At 32.8% G+C, this 19,627-nt stretch overlaps 3 protein-coding genes across 6 annotated transcripts; all 3 read right to left on the bottom strand.

Moving 5' to 3' along the window:
* Window positions 1–3,698: 3,698 nt before the first annotated feature.
* LOC123905615 (bifunctional nuclease 2) lies at window positions 3,699–6,717 on the bottom strand. Of its 3 annotated transcripts, none has more exons than XM_045955294.1 (10): window positions 6,269–6,717; window positions 5,833–6,033; window positions 5,674–5,726; window positions 5,522–5,578; window positions 5,018–5,083; window positions 4,861–4,932; window positions 4,594–4,703; window positions 4,375–4,466; window positions 4,176–4,232; window positions 3,699–4,048 (listed from the first exon to the last, which is right to left on the bottom strand). In XM_045955294.1, exons 1-9 carry the CDS (start codon window positions 6,537–6,539, stop codon window positions 4,180–4,182), a joined length of 975 nt encoding a protein of 324 aa, XP_045811250.1. In that variant the 5' UTR covers window positions 6,540–6,717; the 3' UTR covers window positions 3,699–4,048; window positions 4,176–4,179. The 3 variants fall into 3 exon arrangements, with proteins under 3 accessions (XP_045811250.1, XP_045811249.1, XP_045811251.1); XM_045955293.1 differs by having other exon boundaries at window positions 4,168–4,232; window positions 6,269–6,691; XM_045955295.1 differs by having other exon boundaries at window positions 4,168–4,232; window positions 5,833–6,081; window positions 6,269–6,408.
* Window positions 6,718–8,568: 1,851 nt separating this feature from the next.
* LOC123905614 (ankyrin repeat domain-containing protein, chloroplastic) lies at window positions 8,569–14,140 on the bottom strand. Its single transcript, XM_045955292.1, has 7 exons — window positions 13,249–14,140; window positions 11,939–12,015; window positions 11,141–11,239; window positions 10,956–11,054; window positions 10,341–10,439; window positions 10,151–10,249; window positions 8,569–8,957 (listed from the first exon to the last, which is right to left on the bottom strand). The coding sequence occupies exons 1-7, from the start codon at window positions 13,970–13,972 to the stop codon at window positions 8,829–8,831; spliced, it is 1,326 nt and encodes a 441-aa protein (XP_045811248.1). The 5' UTR covers window positions 13,973–14,140; the 3' UTR covers window positions 8,569–8,828.
* Window positions 14,141–15,899: 1,759 nt separating this feature from the next.
* Window positions 15,900–18,651, bottom strand: LOC123905613 (serine/arginine-rich splicing factor SR45a). Of its 2 annotated transcripts, none has more exons than XM_045955291.1 (8): window positions 18,513–18,648; window positions 18,396–18,415; window positions 17,738–18,025; window positions 17,596–17,619; window positions 17,347–17,434; window positions 17,096–17,245; window positions 16,470–16,539; window positions 15,900–16,376 (listed from the first exon to the last, which is right to left on the bottom strand). In XM_045955291.1, the coding sequence occupies exons 1-8, from the start codon at window positions 18,513–18,515 to the stop codon at window positions 16,150–16,152; spliced, it is 870 nt and encodes a 289-aa protein (XP_045811247.1). In that variant the 5' UTR covers window positions 18,516–18,648; the 3' UTR covers window positions 15,900–16,149. The 2 variants fall into 2 exon arrangements, 1 of the variants encoding a protein (XP_045811247.1); XR_006808430.1 differs by lacking the exon at window positions 15,900–16,376 and adding an exon at window positions 16,803–17,008 and having other exon boundaries at window positions 16,469–16,539; window positions 18,513–18,651.
* Between the last annotated feature and the right edge of the window lie 976 nt (window positions 18,652–19,627).

The raw sequence follows: 19,627 nt of genomic DNA, 5'->3' as shown, positions 1-19,627 counted from the left end.
AATAATTATTTTCCAAAATGAATCTACCCGCAAGTGCATAATTTTGTGTGTCGCATTTGATTTCTAAAACATAAAATTGATATTAAATATTTTTAAGTTTAAAGATGGTAAACAGATGGCGTAAAAAAAGTTTACACAACAATTAATTAAAATTCACAATTTTGACACATCATCATATTACTTTTCAAATTTTAAATAGAGTAAAAATTTAAAAATAATAATAAGAATTAGTTTTCATTTAAAGAACATGGATTTTTCCTCTTGGTGGTTGTTCTCTCATATGCCATCATAAGTTCATAACATTGCTCTCTTTTTCTAGTATTCAATTAGTTGTGCATCATGGGCTAAGAGTTAAGAAGTTGAAAGTTCAAGGTTGAAGTTCTAACAAGAAGAGGTAAAAAATCTAACATAACATTTTTTTTTTTCGAACAACAACTAACATAACAATTATTAACATACTAACAATTTGCCACAGGAAAGGTGAAAAATATTAATCCTAACAACTAATTATTAACTTTGTTTATTTTTAAAAAAAAATGCATGCTCGGCTACCATACTCGAGGGAATCTCACCAAACCATGGATCGGTCCGAGAAAATGTATCCAACACTCATCTATAATTATTAAATTAGATTTTTAGGAACAATACTTTACTTAATTAGTTTTTTTTTTTGACAAAATAATATGTTAGAACTACCAAATAGTTTGAACGGATATATAAAGGCTGTGATGTACTGTTACAATTGTGCAAGACCCCACCCTATAGCTTATAAGTCATCTATCCCTAACCTGCATTAGCTTGTTGTCACCCCTAATTGGTTGGTTTGGTACACAATGCATATATTGTGATCGATTAGCATTAAACCACCAACCCAATATTCAAAGCATAGACGAAAAACTAGAATAAGTTTGGAGTAAAATAGGATTCAAATACCTTAATTTTCATATATGTTTAGTTTTTAATTTATTGAATAAAAAAATAATACTAAAATGTTTTAATAAATAAGAGAATATTTGTTTATTAATTTTTTTTAATAATAATGTGTTATTATATTTTAATACATAAAATGACACTTCAATATTTTGATCTCTTGATAAAAAGATAGATTTTAAATCTGGAAAATTATGAGTTCAAATTTAACTAGTGTCTTTAGATGGACGCTCATCGAATCCTAAAATTATTCGTAAAAAAAAAAAAAAATGAATCACAAAATCCGACTGAGATAAATTCCGCTCACCCTAAAAAATTTAATAAAAAAAAAGAGCTTAGCCTTTTAATTTTTCCCTCATTTAACCGTGGACCTATTTTTTTTCCGCCACATCCGAACCCTTAATCAAGAAGAAAAAAAAGATTGATTTTACGGAACACAACTAGGACACGTTTACCGTAAATAAAAAAAACTTAGGACACATAAGATTCACACGCATTTTCCATATAAATAAATAACGTATCAGCATTGGACGCGTATATTAAATCACTATAATATAGTCCCAAAAAATTTGATACACGTATCATCAAATTAAGTGATAGAAGCTTAAGAAGATCAAAGCAATTACGTAGAAGAGTTCAAGAAATTAAACATAGCTATCAAGCTTTTTTGTTTATTTGATTTGATTCAAATATAGTTTAATTTCATTTTGGAAATGGGTCAATGTGCATCACGTTCACGTAGAAGAATTCATAGCCGCGATTTTGGTGGTGGTGATGATGATGGAGAATCTGTTCATTCACGATGTTATACTATGGTAAAGGAACATAAGTCTAGGTTTTATATTATTAGAAGATGTATTATGATGTTAATTTGTTGGCATAAATATGATCATCATCATAAGTATTGAGATCAATCATCCTTCAATTTGTAAATAATTTTCTTTTTTATTTCTTTAATTTTTTGTTTGTCTATTGAAATTATGAATAATTAGAAGTTAGAACAGACATTGTGTGATTGTTCTTCTGTCTCTGTTGTTGAATATGTTGATGCATGATTCTTATCGCTCCTTTTGTTCTTTTTGTTATTGTTGGCTAAAAACTCTTGTGACAATTGGGGAAGAGAAGACAAATTAAATTTGGGAAATTAGCACTTTTCAATGTACACTCTCACACTTTGTGATATTATCGATCCGTGCGTGAGTAATATCGTTGTTGGCTGTGTGACAAAAGTCAATATTTTTTATATTATATTAGGAGTTTTATTTTGTGTGACATGTCTAATTCGTTTTTATTAAATCAACTTGTAAAGTGAAGAAAATTGATAGTATTTTATAAACAGCTTTTTACCCTTTGATTCTTGTCAATATGAAATTTGGATTATGACTAATAATGCTGGCCACTACTTAACCACTTCTGGTGACATTGATAAAATTTATGAAGAAGGTACCAAGTCAATTTTAACCATTTTATAGAGATGGGTTACTCAAGAGAATGAACAAAAAGAGAGACAGAGTATTTGAGTCATGTGTATGCCTCCATTTAACCTTACTATTTTCAATTGATACTTTTATGGGAAATGCTAAATGGTGTTTCCGGGTCGATGGTTAAGGAAATAAAAATGATAATATAATTTTGAAAATAGTACATTCAACACTTTGAAACTTTAAAAAAGAATATTTTTTACTTAACACTTTTGCTTTTGTTTTTATTTTTGTTTCTTTAACTATTGTTTCGGAGACACTGTTTAGCATGACATATATTACCTAAAGAAAGTTTAGATATGTCCTTAAGACCTAGCCCAACTAATAATGTTAAGGTTCATACTAAATAGTGTTTTCGGGCACATCGGTTGAATTGAATATCTTTATCAGTATTGGAACTTAAAACCTCACATTAGTTGGCTGTTCAATGTAATTGCCCGTTGTTGTAAGCCAATAATCCATTGGCTGCTGCTTTTGATTATGTTATCTACAACTACAACTATGTCCACCAGATCATCATTGATTACTTGTTAAATATCGGTTAGAAACTCGCTAATACTTGGAACTCAAATCATTTTATATGGAAATGATGAGAAAATTAATCTTGCTTCATTTATAAATTTCATATAGCTGTTGATGTGTTGGGAAATCTAGTTTGCATCATATGTACGTAGTTGTTTTTGTCGAGTGTTTCATCTATATCTCAAGGTCTCAGTTTCTCTTGAATTAGTCGGTCTTTGGATCAGAAATTGAGTTTTTTTTTTTTTTAAAGTGATTGTGAACAAGTTCAAGTGAAAGATAAATGAACGTGTGTTGAAAGAAAACATTGGAGTCAAGTGGATTTGGATACTCTATTTTTAGGCGTAAAAAGTTAGAAATTTTGCCTGAAATCAAATATTATTTTATTTAGATATCTTTGTGTGCACGGTAACTGATCCATCACACCAATTTGATGATGTCTTGAAAACAAATTCTGTTACTACATGACTTTAAAGATGATAACTAAAACTTAAAGCTTCTAAGCAACATAACCCTTTGTAGCCTCTATCAAGTGCAAGATCCAATTTATACCATCACAACATGTAACTGTGAGTGTGAACAGAATTTACTACAACTCAGTGAGGGACATATTTTGTTGATGAAAGTCATTATAAAAAAAAAAAAAAGTGACAAGTCACTAGGAGCTCTTTGGAAAACATTGACATATGAGACAGTGCTAATATCATACTACTAATCATTAATAGTCAATTAGCAATACTGGGTAGCAAAGTATTAAAACTATCAATGTTAAGGACTTTGGTAACCGTGTTACATTCATTCATCAGAAAGTGCCAAAGCCTCATATTCTTTTCATAATTTCAATGATGTTCATATGTCAAGGATTGCAAACATACTAGACATTGTTGCAATTCCCAAGTATCGGTTCAAGTACAAGAATCTTCCAAAAGTTTTAGGCCTTAATACATTTGATTTTGATAATATATACAGAGGTTAAGGACCCTAATTCACAGCTGTATGTACAACACATAATTTTGCTTCACTTCTGTAACTTATGCTTCAATATATTCCTGTTGAAAAATTATCAGGAAAAGATAGCCATATGTGTTCCTCTTCAGAACTTACCCTGTCATCACCACCTGAAAATTTTCAACACATAATTAGACAACTATACAGTGAAATCAAGTAGGATGGAATTTCATTTATTTTTCGAAATCAAACCAACTATTGAAGTTGCTAGAAACAATTTTGGATATACCTAACAACCTAATTAGTGTTCCTGAGATGATTTACGAAGATTTTCAAGTTTGTCTCTCCATGTAGCTGCATAAATCAGCAAACAAAGGTTATTCCATGAAACTGCCACGATTGAGGTATTCTAGCTTTGCAGATGGCACCAAATTGTGGCAATAATACTCGCAAATGTATAAAATATTAAATGCAGTCATACACAAACGATATTTACCTGCGTCTTTAAATCTTTCCTGTTTGATAGCTAAATGCATGTTATGCATCATACTTAGTTCTTGAGCTACTGAATCTGGACCATCTATGGGACTGTACCAAACAAATGAAACTAAGGCTCAAATGATATACCAAAATGGAAAGGAGGAAACTTGCACAAAGTATCTATTTAGCAAGGATGTTACACATGACACAGTAAGATGCAATAATTATGCAATACCTGTCAAGCAATACATCATAAATAGCCTTTTTATTTTGCACTCTGCCCATTCCATAACCGAGTCTTATAGCATCTGTGAAAACAATTTCTTTACTTACATATATTGGAGCCTGCACAAATCAAATATAAAATCAAACAAGAGGGTTTTCTAACTTCTTGGCACAAACTGCATATTACTAGGATTTCTAGATAAGAACGTTTATGTTAAGAGATTCCCCTTTCAAAAATCAAAATTTCTTAACAAATATTGGCAGGGAGAATTCTCACCTTGCATATATTTGCAACATTAATGGCATCTGAGGGACGTAAATCCACACTAATAATATCACTTTTCCCTGGCTGAAGGAATTATAAACTTTGATGAGCACTTTTACGAATGAAAAAGCATAAGATAAAGGCATTTATCCTTAAAAGTTGTTAATACCTGGCTAAGGTACAATCTGGCAAAGTAAGTACTGACTACTCTCTCTGTAATTCTCACCATTATTACCTGAAATACAAGATATGCTATTGCTTTAAAACCTTAGAACAAGGAATAAGGGCGGGACGAGAGATCACAAAAGTGAAATTATTTGCCGTAAAGAGAATCCAAATAACTTAATTCAAATTCTACTTTTCTTTTTACAACCGCATTATCTTCCAATTTATTCTATGACATAGTGGATGGGTAAAGTATGATTTGGCCATAGGTATTAAATATCAAAATGAGAAATTATAGTTTTTTTTAGGGGGTTCTCATAGAGATAGCATTTCATTGTCAAAACGAAGAATTCATAAGAATCAAAAGTTCCAAGAAGATTGTATAATGTAGTGAATTGTGAAACACTTTTTGTTGCTGCTACTAAACCTAACAAGACAAGCATCAGAATGAGCAAAAGATATTAACAGAACACCATAAAAATTGAAGCCAATGATTGAATATACATACTTCATGGTCTAGTCTTTCAATTAGGTTTTTCACAAACTGGAACTGGTCCGGAAAATCCTGCAATATCAACACCATTTTCTAAGCATCAGTCACAAACAAACAAAAAGAAAAGCCCAATTGCACAAACATTAGGATACAAGTAAAAAAATTACCGGACTTTCTTGTTCAACTTCAGCATCAATAAGCTTTTCAACAGCAATCTTTCCTGCAACAACAAAAAGAATCAAAGTTAATAAAACAAAAAAAAAAAAAAACTTCCTTTTCATCATAAATCCATATATCATAACATAATCATAGCATAAACAACATACCTACAACAATGGGAAGAACATAATCACCATCACAAGAAATCTTGAGAAAAATAGTTGGATTCTGAAAACGCTGTAGCAACCCTTGTCTGATTAAATTATCATCCTTTCTTAAGCTTCTTTCCGGAAACGAAAACATAGTTGATTTCCATTGTAACTCGGGTCGAAAACGGTGTCTCCACATTCCATAGTGTGTAATTGTTTCTGCGGTAGTTTAAGTAATTTATTTAAAATTTCATCATGGATAGTTCCCTAATAATGATCAAAACAACCACAGTTACTATAATACAACACACTACTAATAATACTATACTATAAGTAAGTTATAACATCATTTCCAAATTTTCACAAATTAATTAACTAATTAGAGAAAATTAAAAAGGAAATTAATCATTAATCATTAAACATGATGAACCCTAAACCTAAAAAGAGTGAGGACCTGAGAGAAGGAGAGAAGCTTCGAGAAACTCGTTGTTGTTTGTGTTGTGGTGGTGGTTGTGATCGCCGGAGCTGGATCTGGTGAGAGATGAATTGCATGAAATGAGGAAGGATTTGGGTTTAGGGAAAAGAAATCGGCGGGAACGGAGAAGAGGGAGGTGAATGGGGGAGAAATGGAAGGAGAGGGAGCGGGAGGTGGTGGCATTTGTGTGATCGGCGGTGATGGAGGTGGCGCCGGTGATCGGTTGGATAGAGAAACGAGATCTAAGCATTTTGTGTAACGAAGCTCGGAAGAAGAAGAAGATGAAGGTTGGTGGTTGATTTGATTGATTGATATGAAGAATGAATTATATGAAATGAAAATGAAAATGTAAAGAATGAGAGAAAGCCAGAAAGAAAGGGAGATTAATGTTTATAATGTTTTTCTGCTTTTCAAAAATTTATGTTTATATCTTGTCACAAGAAATTGAATGTTTCTTTTTTAAATTTTGTTTTTTTACTTTTTGAGGAATTTTTTTTTCCAAAAAATTTCACTCATAAGGTTAAGGTGGATATGTTGGATATTCGGAGTTTAATCTAGTTCGGGGTCAGTTCTGATATCAAATGGTTTCTGTTGAATATGTTGTTGTGTTGTTGGAGTTCTGTATAAATATGTTAAGACAACCTCAGCCTTTGAGCTAGCTTTTGGGGATGAGATCCGAGCATATTTAACGGTTTCAACCTCCTCCGAACGTAGTTGTGGAGATCGAACGGTGGTCTTCCATACCAGTTCGACGCCAATCATCACTGAACCAACTAACGATTGGTGATTTTTTGTTGTGCATAGACGAAATAACAAAACGATTGAAAACTCACACACACAAAGTGGAGGAACCGGCAATCAAACCCCGATCATACCGTCCGACACTAGCAATTTCGCCATTTTTTCTAGTTGAGCTATAATTTGTAGACGGAAAATGTTTCTTTTTTAATCAAGAGAAAAATAATTTACACTATTTTTCAATTATAATCATATTTTCCACATATCACACCGATTAACTCCATTTTCTTTTCGGTTTTCTTAAGACTCATGTTAACATGTGATAATGTACCTAAATATAAAAATCTAGCATTTAATCATACAAAATATTAAATGTTTAAAGAGTTAATTACACAATTTTCGAAAATACATTTTCACATTTATCTCATTAAAATGTGTTTAACGACACAAATTAACATCTTCCTAAAATTAATTTACATCCACAGTGCCTCTAATAAATAAATAAATTGTTATAATCGATGGATAGATAAACTTTAGAAAAGAGAGATGACGAGGAGACATATAACACGCAAGCAAGATTCGTTTTGTGGGCTTTGCTTCTATCACACTTATGCACGAACTTCTTGCTTGTTTTAAGATAATAATAATACTAATAATCGTAAAGGTTAAAATATGTGAATTTAATAACTAAACCTCTCTGTTCTTGTAGATTGCTTCATAATGCAAGATATATACTCACTCCATTAAAGCTTTGCAGTTAGTTCATTTCTCAAAGTACCCAGATCTTTTGATCACTTCTCTCTGGACTTGGTCGTAGAGCTGTAAAATGAGCTGATCCAATTAGTTTGGTCCAGTGGACTAGGCAATATAAATGGGTCAATCTGGTCCGACCCAATTATTTTTGGCCTAATTGTTATACTAAATTGGTTTAGCCGAAATTCGAACACCAATTATTTTACTTATCCGACTTATGAAATACAGTATTTGACCAAATTATTTATTTTCAACAGTTGTGAGAAAATAATATTTAAGTGAGTAGTACATAACATGTGCCAGCCACCAATTATAGAACTCAAGAAAGATATTTCCACTCTGCTGTCTTATCCAAAAATAATTTCCACTATCCTGATATTGATGTTTCGTTTTCCTACCGGCTTCCACGTAAAACCAATTTATTATTATTATTATTATTATTTTATTTGTACAAACAATTTGCGGGCTGTGTTTCTATCACTTACCAGATTAGGATATGCATACTGTTTGGAATTTGGATATACTATTCAGCAGAAGTGCTAATAGTAATAGATGATCTATTGTAGATTAGTGTTAAAAATAGTATCAGAAATTAGCATAACTTTGGACAATGTTTTAAAAAATAAAACTTCATAATTCTCATATTTTTTACAACTTAATCAATGACTTAATTCATGACCGATCAATATCATATGCATATTTGATTATTTTAATGCTTATAAAAAATATAAAAAAATAAAGTCATTTTTTTAATTATAAAAATTATACTAGTACCATTATCCTATAAATTCAAGAAATAATATCATCGTTGATATTTTGAACATTTTTATCGACACAGTCCACCTTATATCATGTACTATTTTCACTTATGAAATGGGCAGAGTCAACTTCATTTCTCCTTGATACAGTATTTCAGATTAAATACAATACCATCCTTGTCCTAAAGCTAAAATGTCCAAATATGCTGAAGGGCTTCTACCTGCTATGAGAAACTTGGCAATGTCTATTCTTCATTTGTTAGTCCAAATCTTCAAAAAGTTGTATTGTTTCATCCCTCCATCCGTCGTGCATTTCTACTTCTATATCGTTTTGGAGGCTGTTTCAACAACTTGATTAGCTCATATGTTTTGGCACTTTGACCAGAGTAAAGGCAAAGGTCGAGCGGAGTTAAACCATCCTGCAACAAACAAATAGAAATTGAATTAAAAAAATATATCATAGTAAAGGAAACTGCCGGTATTAAGCTACTAGACAACATAATTTGGACCCTCAGTCAGTGTTTAAAGGTGCTCCGGACTGGGCTACGGCCCATCTCGCATGGAATTGTAAACTGAGGGTCTATGTGAAGTACACTGATGCGCCAGCACACACAGGCTTTATCCCTTGCCGCTTGATCACCGGCTGATCAAGATCATGCGATGACCCTTTGATCAGGGCTGATATTCCGCAACTGCCTCGACAGTTTTCCTGCCAATTGACATGAACGATCTCACTATATAAGGACCTCTTCTCTCAGGAGAGAAGTACGCATTGTTAAAACTACCTCTCACTTCACTTCATTCTCTAACTAACTCGAGCATTGAAGTGTTTGTAAGTACAACACTCCTACCGGGAACCTTGTACTGTCGTGCTCCGCCGCCTACAAATTACTCCGGCCAAAACTTAATATCCACTCTGGATCAAAAAGGGTTTTTCTAATTTTATAAACAATAGGCTAAATATTATATGCATATAACAAACGACACCGTGTTGAATAAAAATCTTGGCTCTAACAACAGAATCAATCCAGCCTTATCAATTATTCTGCTAGGTGAGGACTGAGGTTAGCTAATCGACGCATCACACTCTATCAAAATCAATTATGTCAATAAAACTATTAATCTTTTGGTACAAGATTGGAACTGACTATGTAATAGTTCAGCAAAGAAGTAAGATCGGCAATGTTTAATAATTACTAAATAACACTTCAAAGTTTTTCTTCGACAACCGAGAAGTTTTTAAAGACTTTGGAAAGACTTCCCTTGTTAAAATGTGAATCTCGATTCTAGTTAAGTATCTCAATTTCAAAGTTGAGAATCAGGGCTTGAATGCTACAACTACAATAGCCTTTCATTTAAATCACCTAACCAGTTCTTTAGGAAGAGGCAAACCGTGTAAATACTTATGCAGAACCGAAACTTCAAATTGAAGACATGTCTATGTGTCAGTGTCATGGCTGGCATCTATGTCGGTGTCTCATAGCTAAATACCAATGACAACTGATATTTTGACCAATGACTCATTCTAAGCATCTATATTCAGGCCACATTATCTATCACACAAGGTTCCCTTAAATTTAATGATCAATGTAGGAAATCAATAGACAATTACCTTGTTTTTTAATGTCTTATCAGCGCCTTTAATCAGCAGAAGCCTCACTATATCATTTCTCTGAGTTTGAACAGCAAGATGTAATGGTGTCCAGCCATCCTACACAGCAAATGAATTATGATGTTCTCAAACATTGCTCGACAATAGAATAATAGGTAGATAAACTAAGTATTGGAGCAATTGATCATACATTGTCCGGAAGATTTATATCCACATTATACAACATGAGTACTTTAATTGTTGGGACAGATGCCGTTTGTACAGCGTAGTGCATCAAGGTGGCCCCATCCTGTTTCCAGCACATAAACAACAAAGATGCACAAAATATCAGCGACACCGGCAACAGGTAACTAAGGATATAATAACTATATGCTGTTTTGATAAATAGTTTAATAAAGCATTTAGAACATAAGATAAAATGAAGTCAAATTGTTTACATATAAGCTATAACTATAAGCTGTTTTTATCACAAAAGATAAAATAAAGTCAGACTGTTTGCATATAAATTATAAGCTGTTTTCATAAGGTATCTTGGAAAGCTTATGAAAGTAAGCTGAAAAAAGCTTATGGACATACCATAAGTTGTTTCTATAAACTCTTTCAAACAGTCACACAAGTGTTTGTGCCAGTGCATAAACTCAAATAAGTCCATCCAGACAGACCCTAAGTTGTAATGATAATAGCATGAGCTTTCTGAGCGGGCAGGAAGAATACGAAACATAAATTGCAGAAAAAAATCAACAAATAAAGGCCCGCATATGCAACTACGACAGCACAACACGCAATTAAGTAACTTTTCACTCACATTATCTTGTACATGGGGATTGGCCGAGTTTCTTAGGAGATAATTGGTTATGGCATGCTTTCTTCTAATTATCGCTTTGTAAAGAGCAGACAAACCATCCTAGAAAAAGTCAAACAAATCAAAATAGTTTAAATAGAGGATCAAACACATTTTAATCTTCTGTGTAAAAGTTAGTATTCATGTACCTTATCCGTAGCATTAATATCAACACCATGCTTCAATATAGTTTCTACAAGGAAAGATTCTCCGCTCGCAGCAAAAGTGTGCAGAGGAAGCCATTTATCCTAAAAATAATGAGTATTAGCCATTGAAAAAATAAAACATTGAGATTGTTCACTAAAGGCAACAATGTTTCTCAGTCCCAAACATGGTTCCGACATTGAACAAAATGCAACAATGTTTCTTAGCCCCAAACATGGTTATCAAATCGTGAACCGGAAGACCTATTTTCCAAATAGTGAATTGAATCTTATTATGAACTGTAAGATACATTGTCAATAAAAATATGTCATTGTTAAGTAAAAAAGTGACAACAAAATTATAAACTGATATATTATATATGAAGCTCAAGATAATTCAAGATTCAAGTCATATATCAAATGACAAAAGAAAAGTGGTTGGTTATACAAAGGTGGCAAAAAAGTGGTTGGCAACACTAAAGTTTAGGTAGCGATTAATTAGAATGAATCAGGATTCTTCATAGTGAATCAGGATTCATCATAATGAATCAGGATTCAAGATGAAATTCATGTTCAAATTGATACACACTAGAGATTTGAATCAATTAAGTTCAGCTTAGTGTCGAATCTAGATGCGACTCGTGTGACTAGAGAGCTCTTCAACTAACTACTAAGATTACTCAACAACATCAATGAATGAACAAAAAATCACTTCAACATTAAAATGAAGGAAAACTAGAGAGCTCTTCTTTTCCAATAACAGTAAGAATATCATTCATTGTTCATAAGACATGGAATACTTACTGAAGTAGCAACTTCGAAGTCTGCCTTCTTCTGACTGAGCATAGCCCTCTCCTCCCTGGTAAACAACCTAGGATGACCTATCCACGCAAGCATGAAAGAATAAAAATCAAAATCTCAACACTTAAAAACCATATATATGCAAAAGAATGAGAAGCAGCAGTGAATAAAATGAAGATCTTCCGGAATTCAACAATTACCAAATAAAATGATCCATTTGATCACAATTGAATTTCTCATGTTTATATTGCCATACATCAAGTACTATAGGGTGTGAAGTAGCACCAATTTTAGAGCCATTTTGGATAAACTTCTCCAAAAACACTTATCTAAAAAGAAATACTAAAACAAAATCTTACAATAACTATGACTTTTTAATACAATAGCTTCTCATATAAATTAAAATTAGCCTCTATATCTCAATTTTTTCATAAGCTCTCTCATGTAACTTTTCCATAAACGCCCGTAAACTTATGATGACTTTTTCGCCATTAATTTACTTATCTAAGAAGCTCCCATAAATTAAAATCAGATCCAAACCACCTTTGTTTGATTATGTCGTGACGCTGACTGAATCCAATCCATAAACCCGGAAACGAAACACCTTGTAAGGATTAGAGCGTCTTCGGGGATTAGAAGAGCTCAAGGATTAGGCCTCTGTCGCGCAACAGCTCTCGACGGTTCGTCCATTAGGACATAACCAAGCTCCACAACGACTCTAGAAAAAACAAAAAAAAGTATCAATCTTGTACAACCAGACCGGTTTCCCTACTACCGTGTCATGGCGATATCTGCCCTAGGTTCCCCTCTTTCCCCCCAACTGAATTGTCATGTGTTCTCGTTGAAACACACCGGCATACTCCTTGCGTCATTTCTGCTTTGTCAACATGCTTCTCAGAAAAAGACCTTGAGGGCACAATGTCTATGTCCGGAAATGGAATTAGAAGAGGGGCTATCTATCTAATTCAAAAAAGTAATTACCGGTACCGCACTCTTTCAATCAATTAGTTTTTACAAAGTTCATACATTACTAAGGAAGTTAATTTTCACTCCATTAGTACATGTTACAGAGAACCAGAATTCATCTACCAGACAACAATCATAATCTATGAAACGCCTGCACAGACACCAGATATGACACTGACATCTAAGTACCAATAATTTTAAAAATGAAAGTGATTGAACGCAACCACATGTGTCAGTATCAGACATCAGACACACCTTCAATCTAAACTCTAAAACGGTGTTACATAAATCATAATAATCCTCAACAACATCCACAAAAACAAAACAACAAAAGACAAACCAATTACCTTCAGTTTTATTAGCAGCAGGGTCATACCTCTCACTGTTCAAAAACTCACTGACATCCTCCAAACCTCTCCCATAAACAGCCCACCTAGGATTCTCAGGCTTCGCCCTCTCATCATCACCAGACTCATCACCCAATTCCTCTTCAGAATCATCATCTTTCTCAGCAAAACTAAAACTTGGAGGCTTATCAAGAACAATAGGATTCAACTGAGCCAATCTAGCTTCTTTATAAGCCTTATACTCTTCCATATTTATATCCCTCAAAGCAACTAAACCTCTTTTCTTCTTCAAAACCTTACTGTTAAACTCAATTTCTTGAGCTATCTTACGCCTATCTTTCTTCGTTATATTTAACTCTGCTTGAACTTCTCTCCATTTATCAGGAACCAAATTCTCAGACTTAATCACTGTCGTTGGTTTTTTCTTCTTTTTCTTCGAAATGGGTGTTGTTTTTTTCTTGTCTACGAGGTTGTCGGATGGAAAAATGGGTTCTTCGAAAATTCCATCTTCGAAGACAAGACAATCTCCGATGACATGTTCTTCGTAGTTGTCATCATCATCATCTTGGTGTGTTAAGGAGAGAGAATTGTGGAGGTTGGAGTTTGTGGGGAATTTGAGAGATTGAAACTTGTGGGGTGTGAGAGAAGAATGGAAGAATGGGAATGGAGAAAAGAAGAGTGTGTTCGGTTGAGGATTATACACAACTGTCGAAAGATTGAACATTCTTGTTGCTGCTGCTGTTGCAAATGTTCAATCAATGATAATCCTCACAATTTCTCTGTTCTGAGTTGTTGTTATACGGTTTTTCTTCTATCAGCCTATGTACAAAAATTAGTGGATAGTTGATAATCTATCTATACATTTTTTTTCTTCTTCTTTCAACACCGATTTAATCTAGTTCGGATATCAATTTTAACATGACATCAAATGATTCTAATTCTCTCTCGATTGTAATTGCACGGATCGAATCGTGGTCCTCCATATCAAGTTCTCTCTCTAGGGGAAAACTCAAACCCGAACTCAAACTCAGTCAACTCGAATTTTCCTCGTCAAATTGGGTATGGTTTGGATGGGTACCCACGAGTATGAGTTTTATTGTCATGTCTATTTTTATCTTCTGAGACAAAAATATTACATACATTCTTTCTCTTTTTATGTAGAAACACCGATTCTTTTTTTCCCACCACCGGTATCCCAATCATAATTGTGGGTGATCGCCTGATATCAAATCTTAACGTTAATCACAATCAACTAACAATTAGTTACTTCTTTTCTTTTTAAGTATTACGTATTATTATGTATAGTTTATTGTCATTCATGGCTCATCACTTATAGTGTTTGTGACGTGTTATTATTATGAATTAATTGAAAGATACAAACATCTTATTTTTATTTTTAAAGACTAAAATTAAAATTTACTAAAAATCTTATTTAACCTTAAATAATATTTTCTTGATTTAGTTTGATGAATTGACCCGTCAGCCACTGAAAATATTTTAAAAAAGTTGTTCGAACGGCCACTCACATAATTTATTTAAAATTATGGTTTTTTTCTACATGTTATGTTATTGCTTTTTTTTTTCTCCAAATTATTATTGAAGGAGCCTCTGCCCCATCCGACATGTTTACAAGTATGAATTTATCAATATATCCACAAATAGCAACACAACGTTGATGAATCAACTACAATATAACTTATGAAAACAACTCATAGCATCTATAAATACAATTTAACTTTATTTCATATTTTGTTATAAGCTTCTATAAACTTATATATAAGACTTTGTTATAATGTTACAACCTGCAAATAAATTCTTTTATCCAAACATGCCCTAAGTAAATATGCAATTCACTTTCTTTATTACTGAAAATATAATAGCATTTGGGAGGGGTGAAAACCAAAAAAAAAACATAATAGTCTAAAAGTTATATTTAATTTTTCAAATTAGTTCACGAGTACTTTTAAAACACGAGCAAGTGGCTTCCATTAATTCACAGGTACTTTTAAAACAACAACAAGTGGTTTCCGTGAGTATATCTCAGTTGATAGTGGCGCTACATATAATATATGCAAAAATTGGAGTTCGAATCCTTATACATCCACTTATTCATCTTAAAATGTAAAATTCTAGCCACGGATGCATTATTTGTGTTTTTAAAAGTGATTAAATTTGGTTGGTCCTTACAATTGCCACTTAAACGAGAGGTGATCCTCTCCCGTTACAACATTGTAATCAGAGTCAATAAAACTTTATAATGTCTACATTATTTGTCAAGCAAAAGAAAAATAGTTATATTACATGGAAAACAATGCTCCTGTTCTAGCATGCCACCAAATTTTCTTCTTTGAAAACCCCAGATGATCAGGTTCCACTTCGGTTATTTGTATCTATAAAGATAAGATTGATTTGTGAAAGGGGCAATGAGCTTTGAAGTTATAAATTTTGTGAAAGAGAAAAAAAATTGAAGCTCACTCTAGAGGGTGAAAAGCACATTTACATAGAATTCTTTGTGTTGGAATTGTTGTTTGTCCTAAGATTACTGCAGAATATTGGATTGATTTGATAAGAATATGAGAACAAGGTTGAAATAACAATACATTAAAACCTAAATAAGTTCCACTTAGTATAATAGTGATATAACTCCAATGTCACCAACAAACAAGTATTGAAGATACAATCATCATCATCATCATCATCATACAATAATAACTGCAGAGTGCAAATTACCTCTAAAACACATATAGGCATCATCATACAATAATAACTGCAGAGTGCAAATTACCTCTAAAACACATATAGGCATAATCTTACAGTCAGAGTACCATAGCAAATAGCAACTAAACGGTTTTTGCTTTCCCTCTTCTAACTTCAGATATCAAAACAAACTAATGTCAAATATCACCTAGGCCCACGAGCATACCTCCTATCTGGGCTACCATATGGAGCATAAGGCGACCTAGACCTATCCCTCCTATACCTTCCACCGTAGGGAGAGTGCCTTGGTGAATAATCCCTGCCACCTCGATAAGGTGAGCGCCTTGGTGAATAATCCCTGCCACCTCGATATGGATAATCATCACGGCCAAATCCACCCCGATGCCTTCCACGGTCACCACGCGGAGGTCCTTGAGACCAACAGAAGATGGAGTTCAGTAAGATTTCATACCAAAAGTAGTAACAAATAAGCTTCAACATTCAAATGAGTGTCGCAAACTTACCATAGTCTCTAGTATTTTTCAGCCCAAGATAGTGCCCAGGCGTGGGAGTTCTTGGTCGCTTTCTCTTTGACTGAAATAAAATAGAGAAACCGAATCCTTAGAATTTTGTTGATATAAAACAAACATGCACCAATCGCCCAAGTAACACTGAGCGTAAAATAGATTAAATTATCAGATTTCCATCAGGTAATATTAAATTGTAAAAAGTAAATACTTTCACATTATAATGAGAACCCTTTAAAAGAAAGTTTCATTAACATAAAGAGCCTAGTTTATAATAATGGTAAAAAAGTTATATCCACACACTATTGATCAATGCCAGGTGTGAGATACCATAAAATTTATGTCCGTTGATTAGTTGAGTTGAAAGTGAATGCTGGGGTTGTAAAGTTGTTGAACGTTATAATTGCTAATGTTTAGTTGATCAGACGCATTTGATTAGCTGTTTAAGCTTGCATTTGATCAAGTTGTTTCACTAAAGTTGACATGGATGAACTGATCATCTTTGATTGCTGCCAACATAGCTGATGTAATGCATTCTGAATGTAAGCACAAAACCTTCAAGTCAAGAAGAGAGAAAAGCACAAGTGTTTTCTCAACTACTAGTTAATTAAAAAACACATTACCCGCTCAACAGTGATATAGCGACCCTCTAAAACAGATTGATTGAGGTACTTGATACAGCGATTTGCATCCTCAACAGAATCCATAGTGACAAACGCAAAACCTCGAGATATACGCGTACGGGGCTCCACCACAAGAAAACATGAAGCAACCTAATAAAGTAAACAACCAATGACAGCCATTTAGGGATCACTTATGAGGGAAATTGATTATTATTCAGTGAAAAAGAAGAGAAAATCAATATGACACTCACCTTTCCTTCCTTAGAGAAATGCTCCTCTAGGTCTCTCTCAGTGACCCTTGAAGATAGGCCAGTCACATAAAGTGTATCCCCACCATTCCTGGAACAAAACTGAAGATATTAGATGTTTCCTAACACAACATCACAGAACCAAACAACAAAAGCACTGTTGTTTCTATCAGAAATACTCAAAAAGGTATAGTTAATCTTTCAATCAAAGGATTATAAATTTATAACCAGATGCGGGTAAAATTAACTAACCTATCAGGACTTCTTGATCTTGATCTGAACAAGAAAAGATCAGTCAATACCCAATGAAGAACATCAAAGGAAAAAATATGGCACTGTAAAAGGGAAAATGGGAAAAAAAATCCTTGAAAGCTAAACCATGATAGCAATTAACCTGCCACGACTTCTCGAGGGGGATCTAGGCCTTTGCATTTCAAGAGATCTTGACCGAGACCTAGGAGGCCTTTGCCTTTCGAGAGACCTTGACCGAGACCTGTGCATTTGCATTCCAGGAGACCTTGACAGAGACCTAGGCCTCTGCATTTCAGGAGACCTTGAAAGAGACCTAGGCCTTTGCATTTCAGGAGACCTTGATCGAGACGTAGGTCTGCGCCTTTCAAGGGATCCCGACCGAGACCTGGATCTTGATTGAGCCCTCCATGGAGAAGGGGACCTTGAAAGCCTGAAATATTCCATCATAACCAGATAAATAAATATCTTCACAAAGGGCATAATCAACAAAGGTGATAAAAATTCAAAAATAGAATAAATTAATTAACTTTAACCTAAAATCTCGATATCGAGTGACAAATTTCTATTACCAAGACTTTGAATTTCAAAAGAAAAATAAAATTCATCTCATTTACAAATGAATTAATGCACAAGACTCATTCAAATGCATATTTTAAGAATTCAATTCACTAATTCACTAACATATTATAATTTCTAATGTTTCATTCCAATTTGCGTTGGGGTTCCAAACACATAAACAGAAACGAAGATAATCGCTTAAACAGAATTTAATAATCATAATTTCGGTAATCTAGGGTTACCTTCTTACTGGAGAATCCTCCTGCAAAATAATTGGGAAAAAAATAAGAAAATGTTTAGATAATCTTCCACAGGAAAAAAGAATCAAAATGGAGGATTGATTCAGATAGAGAATTAACCATTTTCGTAAGCGACGAAGAGCGATAGCGATGACGGAGAAAGCAACAGCGACGAAGAGTTAGGGTTTTTGTCAATATGCACTTTTTCTACGATTAACAAGTTGGTCTTTGATTTTGTGGATTTCTAAAGCTTATATTCCATATTTTTCTTAGGAAATGTAACTATCGTTATGAGTTTAATTGATATGAATTCACGGAGTAAAATAGTTTTACACGATCGTACAATAAATAACTATTATTTTGTCATGTCATGTTAAGAAAGTAGGGTGAAATGGCGTGATGTAGCGGAAAATATGGTTGATATTGGTTGACAGTGTCAAATTATTTTACACCGTCGGAACATATCAATTAAATCTTATAAATATAGTATAAATTTTCTTTTTTAATTTTTTTTGGTAAACTTTTTAATTAATTTTTTTTATGGATCTTTTTAATTTAATTTTATAAAATAATCATTTCAGTAAATTTTAGACTATAAATATTTTTTTTCACAATTTTGAACCATGTGTCTTCACACTTTTGCATAAGAAACAAACATTTTTTAAATTTTATTTATTGATCAAATTTAAACATATTCTTCACAAATTCATTATTTTAGTTTTCAAATTAAAAACATCAATAAATATGATTCACCATCATTATTATTGATTTATTTCAGATTTTTCACCAAAAAAATTTATTTTTTTCAAAAAAAATCCATTTTTTTTATCTTACTTGTGTTTGTTTCAGATTTTTCAAAAATGATTTTAGTAAAAAAATTATTTTTTTCATCAAGATGAGAATCTATTTTCAATAACTTTTATCAAAATCCATTTTTTTATCACTCATCATCCCTCACCATATTAAAAAAAATAGATTTTTATGATTGTAAACAAACGAAAAATAGTTTTAGATTTTCTTCAAGAAAATATATTTTCTTGAAAATGATTTTTCTCAAAAAAAATTATTATTTTTAAATCTCAAACAAATAGACCCTATGGATATAGAGAAAAAATCCCAATACTTATATAATATAATAGGTAGATTAAAATCAAGTTTCAATTAAACAAGAGACTAAAAATACATTTAATTAATTAACTTTTTTATATTTAAAAATGGAGACGTATTATATCGTG

This window comes from Trifolium pratense, linkage group LG2 (assembly GCF_020283565.1).
Source record: "Trifolium pratense cultivar HEN17-A07 linkage group LG2, ARS_RC_1.1, whole genome shotgun sequence".
In the NCBI taxonomy this organism is placed as follows: domain Eukaryota; kingdom Viridiplantae; phylum Streptophyta; class Magnoliopsida; order Fabales; family Fabaceae; genus Trifolium; species Trifolium pratense.
This window is presented reverse-complemented; position numbering and strand designations above follow the sequence as displayed.